General features: G+C 39.2%; 2 protein-coding genes across 2 annotated transcripts; one reads left to right on the plus strand and one right to left on the minus strand.

The window, feature by feature from the left end:
- Positions 1-307: 307 nt before the first annotated feature.
- Positions 308-1755, plus strand: LOC119789932 (transmembrane protein 125-like). The gene is made up of 2 exons (XM_038295135.1): positions 308-849; positions 928-1755. Exon 2 carries the CDS (start codon positions 949-951, stop codon positions 1651-1653), a length of 705 nt encoding a protein of 234 aa, XP_038151063.1. The 5' UTR covers positions 308-849; positions 928-948; the 3' UTR covers positions 1654-1755.
- Positions 1756-3999: 2244 nt separating this feature from the next.
- On the minus strand, positions 4000-9466 carry LOC119789914 (leucine-rich repeat-containing protein 19-like). The gene is made up of 3 exons (XM_038295106.1): positions 9310-9466; positions 4529-4600; positions 4000-4417 (listed from the first exon to the last, which is right to left on the minus strand). Exons 1-3 carry the CDS (start codon positions 9458-9460, stop codon positions 4032-4034), a joined length of 609 nt encoding a protein of 202 aa, XP_038151034.1. The 5' UTR covers positions 9461-9466; the 3' UTR covers positions 4000-4031.
- Positions 9467-9675: the final 209 nt, after the last annotated feature.

Here is a 9675-nt window from a genome sequence, read left to right on the forward strand (position 1 = left end):
TCTCCATCTACAATCATCTGAACAGGGAAAAGGTGTTATTTAAAAAAATAAATGCTATTTGTACTGGCGCAGAGGTTACCATCACAACTTGTGCTGTTTGTGAGTCCAGCTGAGTGTGTGAATGACGGCATCCTTAGGATCACAGTCACACCATTATTACTTCTCACTGACATCACCCAGTTCTCCTGCAGCACTAACCCAGGACCCCTCCATGGCCCCACACCCCCCCGCCTGCCTTCTGTAGGGCAGTCTTTGTGTTATACTCAGCACATTGCATCTGTTGGAGCAAAATGGACAATGTCACCAATCTCTGGGTCCAAACATGATCCAACAGTGCTGTTGTGACCTGTCTTTTTCCCACTCAACCAGACAAGATGGGGCTGCTGTGTGAAGGTCTGAGAGGGCGGGTTAGGGTCCGCCTGGCACTGGGGTGGAGACTTTAAAGCCAAGAGTATTGATCTGTGACATCAGTAAAGTCAGAGCGATGATGGAAACCTTCAAGGGCAGTCAGTTACTGGGATTACGTAAATATCGCTGCTACTTCTTTACATAGAAGCAGATTCATGTTGTTAGTCTGTGCCTCTGCTCTGCTGGATCCTCTTCTGCCTTCATCCCGGATCAGGATTCTTTACATCCAGCTTGATCTCCTTGAACCTGGAGCTTTGGTTCAAGGAGAGAAGGCTACAGGACTGCAGGAACTTCTTCTTTTAGGGAGAATTATTCTAACTTCAGATGAGAATAATCTCATGTAAGGAATGAACCAAAACATAGCAGCTGAGGAGTTTTCCAGTCTGTTCAGTTCTAAATACAGATGCAGAGGAAAGGGAGACACATGATTCTCATGCAGCTGTAAGTATGTTGATTTAAATTTTATTTTCATGAATTGAATTTTCCCGGTTCTTTAAGCTTTGTATTGTATTGATTTAGTATCTGACTGACTGGGATGCAATGCCTGAGATGGAGACCCTCTACTACAGCATGCGTCGGCCTCCAAGCCTCTACCTGGATCCCTTTGAAACACAGCAGCATATCCTGCAGGACCATGTGCAATTCTGGTGGTTCCGGGAGCCAAGAAAGTCCCTAATCTGCTACTGTGCCTCAGTGGCCCTCATAATGGGACTCGGCCTTGGGGGAGTGGGACTTCTCTCTACTACCAACAGCCTGTCTGTGGAGTGGCGTCTTGGGGTGGGAACCACACTCTGCCTCCTGGCCCTTGCTCTTTTACTCAAGCAGCTTCTGAGCTCCGCCATCCAGGACATGAACTGTGTCCACAGCCGACGTCAGATCGAACAGCTGCGGAGCGGAGGGAGGGCCGACCCACCACTGATCTTTGCCGTTGGTCTGTCAGTGATTCTGTGTGGGACCGTGCTGCTCTGTGTGGCCACAGCAGGGAGCCGCAGTCACGACAGCAGAGAGATGTTGGTGTCTGGGGCAGCACTCATGGCTGCTGGTGGAGGCATGGGTCTGGCAGTAGTGGGGTACAGCGTGATGACGTATCTGAAGAGGAGAAGGGAGCAGAGGATGAGGAGGAGGTTGAGAATCAGTAGAGCGAGGAGGCTGGGGAGCCAGGCTGTCCGAGTGTTCAGCGTTTCTCCTCGGCAGATGAGTCAAATCAGGAGGGACACTTCCACCAGCAGGACAAGTCTGATCTGAAAGGTCTGAATGAGAAAAAAAAAACTGCATAGAGAAAAAGAAAACTGTCTTGATAAAATTGTAAAATTTTATTTAGCTGAAGGGAAATTATTAAAGCGGAGAATCACATTAAAAGTCTCATTGATTCCTTATGCAAAATAACAGAATACTGACAGCAGTTAAGAAGTAACTCAATATAGGGGAAATCACCCCCCTTTGGCCCCCCTGGAGGCCTAGTTTCTATAAATGTGGGTATTTTTAGATGTAAGGTTTTACAACCTGTATTAAAGACAGGGATTTTAATCTTGATGCCATTAACAAGAAAACTGTTTGTAAAGATTTTAGAAAGATAGAAATCTAACCTCAAATGTTGAATAACCCAAAACAGATTTCATGCAACAATTATTCAACAAACTGAACGCAACGTTTGTCTGAAGGTACAGTTTAGTTGGTTTAACCAGGTTTGAGAGGAGAAGTAGCAGCCAAGGGCTTTAATCAAATGGACTAAAGCGGCACAAGAAATGGAATCCCAACCTTCATTTCCATATCAGTGTTTCAATTATCACCCTCCCAAAGGGTCGCAGTGATTTCCTGCATTACACCTTGAAGATCAGTAATGATGGAAACAATAACTGCCGTCATTGCAATATTAGACTATAATACTAAATCTCACTTCAAATGTCTGGATCCGCAGTGAGTTTGAGTCTTATATAGACAAAGCCTTGCATCGCTTGGAAACCTGCAAATGGCAACCGATGAGTTGGTCGTTTGGTTCCATTTCAATTGAGAAAGCTTCCTGGAGAGGTGGCGAAATGTCTTCAAATCTTGGAAACCAAGTCCAGTGGATAGTTTTTGAACTTTTATGGAATGACTATGACCTGGATGACTGAGAACCTTCATCAGCATATTGTTTTATTAGATGCAGAAAAGGCTTTTGACAAGCTTCACTTGGAACCTCATGCAAAATGACATATTTTGAATTTGACATGCTTGTCATGGATGAATAAAGATGTTTCACAATAAACAAAGCCATGAAACAAACACTTTGTTCCGGCTGTAGGGACGGCTGTGAAAGGCTAATGATCTGGGCTAGTTTTGTCATCTTATAGGGGAACAGTGCAGCACTAAAGTAAACCACGAAATTCTTTGTTATCCAAAGTATTTTTAACCAAAATATGGGCCCGGTGTCAGAAACCTGAAGCTTGGCTTAAAAACTGGTAAACAGCAGAGCCGTGTCTGCAAACAGAGCTGTGAAACTAAAGCAGGATAGCTGGAAAAGAGAAAAATCATAGTAGTGCAATGTCCCAGATCTCAACTAGAATAAAATGCTGTAGTTTGACCTTAAGAGGCATACAGTAAGAGTATTTACAATAATGTATAAGTAGGAAAATTCCTATAGAAAACAGCTACTTAAAGGTACAATACATACTTGACCATATTTTGGTCTAAAAACAGAACATAAGAAAATGTGTATTGATAATCTGAACTTAAATAAAATGCAGAATTCAACAACCTGTTGAATGATCTTCATTCTTTCTCAATAAAAAATGTAATTAAATTTAATTGTTTGATATAAAACATTATGGAATATGTTGTTTTGGTAGATTTTATTTTAAATTGAATTCATCTCTGAACCTGAAAGGAAAGATTATTTCCTATAACTTCCTGACGGAAAACCCAATGAAATAAACACCACCACATCAATTGGGTTTAGTGAGTTCTTCTGATTGAAAACATAATCATTCAGATTTATGTAAATAATGGAATTAATTCAGAATGGAAATTAGATAAAACCTTTTATAAACAAAATTTGCCAGACAGTACATGTGATCAGTGAGAATATGTGTTTATTTTTTACAATATATAAACAAAATCACCTTGTGTGTGTCTAATTTTTTTTTCTTGATACAACAGTCATAGAAAACTGCATTCTTCAAGGTGAAGTTGAAAACATCTTCATATAAAAGTCATTTCAACAGAGTAAACAATGGGAAACATTAGGTGCTCAAAATAAAAAGTACGATCAGAGGTCAAAGTACGTATAAGGAATGCAAAAACTGCAAGCTCAGGATCCTTTTAACCAGATTTTACATCCCTTACCCAGCAGACGTGTTGACTGTTTGCCATATAAACAGTCAAATCAGCTCTTCCCAGTCTGGGGGAATTTTCTGTCTGATTATTTGTGTTTTGGTATAACTACACAGAATCATTTTTTGATGAGCTGCTTGTTTCAGACAGCAAAGTTAAAACATTCATACCATGTTGCAACTTGTGTTTGGATCAAAAAGACATATTAGAGTCAAATCAAATTCTTTGTAAAAAAGAAGTAAGCCATGAAAAATAGGTAATTTTACTAGTAAACAAGACTTTTTTTTTCCTTTTTGTAAATCTGTTCATGATCACCCAATGGTGAACTGCACATCATCATCATCGCTGTCTTCCAACTCCAGCTCATCCCGGGTTCCCCTCTCAGCCCTGCTTTTCTCGTTGGTTTGGATGTAGTTATCCTCAATGAAGCCATCATCGTCGTCCTCCATCCCCCTCCCAGTGCCTCCCACCACTGACATTTGACCCGACACGTTGGGGTATGAGTTGTCCTCCTGACCGTACTGGCTGGCCCCATCGGTTTCCTGCAGCAGGGAGTGCCTGTAGCTGGCCAGGAAGCGGTGGAAGAGACGAAACTTCACCGCCATCACAACGAGGAGGGAGAGGGTGAGGATTGTGCCCAGTCCTGCTGCCAGATAGGACCATTGTATGGATTCTGTTCCCGCGCTGGTGGAGTCTGCTAATGTTGACCAACAATAAAACTGAACTGTATCAAACTAACACCAAACTGCATCACTGCCCTCAAACATATCATATGACTTAAGGATGACATGAGTATTTTGTAACTCACTTGTTTTATTGATTGAAGTGGTATGCGCTGTCTCCATCAGAAGATGTCTCTGGGAACCTCTCAGGTTCTGGACTTTGAATATATCAACAGAACGAGCATTTGAGAAGAAAACCATGCTTAGAAAGATCAAGACACATCTCATCCATTGAGCCATTTTCTCTCTTGTCCAGATCCAAAGCTAGAAAATTGTTTGGATTGGAAAATGCAACTAGATTGAATGTGATATCCAGAACACAATTTAACAAATTAAGGGTTACACATCTAACAAAAATTGTTCACCCAATGAACAGTTTTTAAAAAACTACAAAAATGGATTATAATAAAGAAAACTGGTCTTTGGGTTTGAAAAAATACCCTAAAACCCTATAGGTGGTTTGTAAAGTCCGGAAAACACCTTGTGACTTCATATAGTGGCAGAAAGAACATTTGGAAAGAACATTATTTGATATTTAATATCCCTTTATATAGCTCAAAACATCAATAAAATTTTATTTTTTTTTAATCAGTAACATGATAGAAAATTGCAGATTCTGGCAAGGAAGAAATCGATCCCACTAAGAATGGGTATAATAAGGGGCTAACCTTAAAAGATCCAGAATAACAGGCGCTAAATTAGTATTGTTTTAGTGCGAGTGGGCATTGTGCAACAATCCATAAAGATTGCTGTATAAATGTTAAGGTGGTTCCAGCCATTAAAATGAGAAGACTATGTGTTCTACAGGCATTATGAGAGTTGTTATTCAAGAAAGAGGAGGTTCTAAGCCATAGAGATGGTTATAGGAAAAGTTCTTTTAAAAATAAGAATCAAAATACTAATAAATATTTATAGAGCAGTTTACATAAAGGTGCTATGAACAAACATAAACAATAAGGTCAACAATAATGTCTTAAATCACTGCAGTCTTTTTTGATTTTGTATTTTTCTTCTTTACAAAGCTACCACCAATATTTAGTTTCAGTAATTATTCTCATTTTAGTTTTACTATATAAAGATTGTCAGCTGTCCCCCCTCATTAATTTGTGCCCACCTGCACGGACATTTTTATTAGTATCATTCATCCATTGTTATTTCTAACACCCCAAATATGTTTAAATCATTCCCTGGCTTTGCACAAATACCTCTTTTGTGCAGTGGTGTAACCAGTGTAACATTTTTAAAGGGGGTGACCAGTTAGCTGTTGCTGTTCTGAGTGCACAGACACATTTTTACACTTCTATACTCCAAGACACATATTCTGGTTCCTAAGGGGGCATGCATTCTGTACCATCTTTATTATTAATATATTGATGTATATTGAGTGTATATTAGTAATATACAAACAATTTAAAATGAAAAATTCAACAGACTTTTGAAGAGACGATGAACACTATGGTTCAGAGCGAAGACTGGAGCTGCTTATGACTCTAGTAAGGGATAAAGAGATATTTTTGTCAACCAGCCTACCTTTAGCTTGTAAAATATACGTAATAAGGGCTAGATCTGTCAATATTTTTCTACAATCAGAAAGGGACATAAAAAGCTTTTTTTCTTACTAACTGTGTGCAAGGGGGACATGTTTTACTAAGAAAACATAGGGATTAGACCTTATTATTAAACATTTAGTTAGCCAAAGTCAAAATACATGGAGGCCTGAACAACTTCTGCTTTTATATCTTCCTAGTTTAGATCTTTGCAGGGTATGTTACATCACTCAAAATTATTGTAAATATCTACTTAGAGTCATCTTGTAAACCTTACTTTTAATTCCAGTTGAGCAGATATATATACTTTAATACATCGTCTTACTTTATTGTTTTAGCTGCTCTTACTCTGTTTTATTTGGGATGTTTTTTTCTCTCTTTTCTGCTTTTTTTTGCGGTTTCGTTAATCTGTGTGAAGCCCTTTAATGTGTAAAGTGCTTTATAGATAAAATTTCAGGCCCCGTCCACACGAAGTCAAAACGAACACGAAACGCTAATATTTTCCAGAACGTTTGTCGTAAAGACGGAGACGTAAAATAAATGTGATCGTCCACACGAATGCATGAAAACGCTGCAAAATGTATGTCAGGCCGTTAAGTGGCGCTGTGGTGCCGAAGCAAAAATAGGCGACGAAATGTTGGGCATGCGCACTAATATTTATACATGGTTGCCCTGCGGGTCCATTTTCGTGGTTCAGTCAAATTCAGGTGCTGAACTATGTTGTCTGTATTGCTCTGTTCTTCCTGGAGATATTCCAGAAGAAGAAGATTCTGTTGTAAGCCCGACAGCAGGGTGAGTAGCATTAGCAGCAACGGCGCCATTGTTGTTGTGATACTGGTCGCGCATGCGTGTTTAGAGGCGACGCTATGACGCATGCGTGTAAGAAAAAAAATGCGGTGAGAGCTTAAAGATGGAAACGCGAAAACGGCGTTTCAAAATTTTCCCACTCTGAAGGCTTAATAAAAAAAAGATCGTTTACAGACCCCCGAAACGCCGGCTTCGTGTGGATGAGAGGCTGGTTTAGTGAAAAATTTGTGTGTTTAGGCCAGGGTTTCACTTCGTGTGGACGGGGCCTCAGTCGCTGGCTTGATTAATAGATTAATTGGCTGAGACTAAAACTAGGCTGAAGCGCCAACATTAAGCAATAATCTACCCCTAAATGTCTGACAGGCTGCCTATATTTCTGTTTTTAAATCTCTTTAGAAGTACACATTTTCACTACTTGGTTTTTAACATTGTTATCTAGTTTTTTTATTGGCGCTACATCTGTTATGAACCTGGTTATCATGTCTATTTTTAATCTATCCATGTTTTCCTAACTTCTTCTTATTTTATGTAGAATCCTTTGGCCTCCCCTGTGGTTTTAATATTTGTATAGAAATAAAGACGATTGATTGATTGACTGACTGATTGATTGATTGATTGATTGATTGATTGATTGATGCTCTTAGAGGACATAATTCGATCATCTAACAAAACAGATGACATTTCATAGCAAACCAAGTACAGCATTCCAGAAAAGCTCAAGCCAACTGTGAAGCACAGTGGTGAAAGTGTCATGGTTTTAAGATTTTTGCGAGTAAGAATGGCTTCATTCTGTTTTTATCTAAATATTTTTATTGGGTATAGCTTTCCAGATCCCTGACTTTCAAGCAATAACAGCTGTGTTCAATTTACCTGATTATCTCACCAATATTTAAGGCTCTGTAGTGGGAGAGGTCTATAAAGACGTCCTGGAAGTTTTGCTCCTGACTTCTTTTGTCCTGGCCAGAAAGGCATTTATTCTTCTCTGTTCTACCTTGAGTAAAGACCCAATTTCTCTGTTCTTGTGAAGTATTGTATCTACGAGATTTAAAGTTGTAGGGAAGTGGCTGTTCCAATGGTTGCAGTTCAGAATTCTCCCGAGTGGTGCCCAACTTTACAGTAGTGAATAAAGTGAATGTGATAGATCGAGGGGGTGGGATTGTTGAGGCGGAAGGTTCGAAACCAAGTTTGATTATGGCTGGAGACTCAGAAGCATCTTGCTAGCCATTTAGCAACTTAGTGCTAGTAGGTTCACAATGTGAAATTACATTGGGACCAAGTAGCACTTAGGAACGACACTGTCAAGAAATGCTATGGACAGCAGAAACATGCAAGAGGACTTTTTTGTCGGAGGTCATGGATGAGTCTCCTCCGTCATACATTTTTTATTTAGAGGAGGAAAGTGAGGACGAAGATGTTGTGGAAGAGGACGCCAGGGCGGCAGAAGCTTGGTTTGGTGTAGAAGGCTTACAGCCGTACATGTTTGAGCCCTTGCCTCGCAACGCTGCCAGTTCTGTTAGATTGACAGATGACCGTTGATATATGATTGCCCGAATTTAGGTGTACAAGCTAACGCATAGCTAACTGGCCTGCATAAGAAAATGAAAACCCCCCAGATTTTAAGATAGGATTTTTAGATACTGAAGTTTAAAAACACTCTGGTAAAAGTTGAAGTATCAACTTGACCTCTTTACTGAAGTAAAAGTGAAAAAGTATGTGCTCCAAAAACTACTTAAAGTATAAAAGTATAAAGTACTCTTTGAAAAAAAACTGCGAGATGCCACTATATGAATTAAAAACTAAATTTTTCGACTATTTGGAAAAATTCTTTGAGATAGGGCCATGGATGAGGGAGGTCTTGTAGGTCTCCGTCTCCATCTCCCGATACGCTCTCGCCTGTGTCCGACCTTTCAGAAACTTCAACATCTTTTTCTGAATCCGACATTGTAGCATGGCATGGATGGCGCCAATGATCTGCTTTGGATGGCGCACATGACGTGAAATAAATATTTATAAACATTAAACCCAAGCCAAGAATATTGAGTAACGATTGTTTTAAAAATTTAAGGAATAGAAAGTACAGATACTTGTGTGAAAATGTAATGAGTAGAAGTCAGAAGTAGGAAGAAAAATAAGTAATAGAGTAAAGTATAGATAACTGAAAAGTATACTTAAGTACAGTAACAAAGTATTTGTACTTCTTTACTTGACACCTCTGCGTAGAGCCCTATAAGATTGTTTAGCCTTTTCCTCCTACACAGTCACATGATGATTGGAAATAGGCCCAAAAGTTGTTGACTTTAAATCAAACTTGTTGACTTTAAATCAGCAATCAGTGCAAATTTTGCTGAGTTTCCCTTTTACTAACAAAAGTTGTACAAAATGTCACACCACAACATTTAGCTTCTATGTATAAAACAGCTAAATATTTGTCTAGATAATTTTAAAGATTGCCACTGGGTATTTAACACAAACCTAGTTAAGAAACTAAAGAAGCATTTAAACAGAAAGCTTACCCGTGTAGAAGAAGTTTCCCAATGAAACAGAGCCAGCAACTTGTGACTTATGTTTCAGTATTCCTCTTCCCCACCTTATTGAAATAATAAAAACAGTTTCTGGGCAAAGGTTGCAAGGGCATACCATAATGCTAGCTGTCTTAAGACACATGTTAATCAGTAACTTCATAAGTTTGTCATTTCTCTCCTGCACTGAGCTCCTTCTTTGCAACAGGCTTTGATAGACGGTGTAAAATGTAATGCTTTCTCTTAGGATGTTAGAGGATGAAGCAAATGAGAGCAGAAGTGTTTAGAAATGTGTGAGCATGGAGAAAATGAACACTTGAAATTGATTTACTCTCTATGCTGCATTTGTGATATTCAGCC

The sequence above is a fragment of the Cyprinodon tularosa genome, unplaced genomic scaffold, assembly GCF_016077235.1.
Source record: "Cyprinodon tularosa strain WSP-4 unplaced genomic scaffold, ASM1607723v1 ctg350, whole genome shotgun sequence".
Taxonomy (NCBI): domain Eukaryota; kingdom Metazoa; phylum Chordata; class Actinopteri; order Cyprinodontiformes; family Cyprinodontidae; genus Cyprinodon; species Cyprinodon tularosa.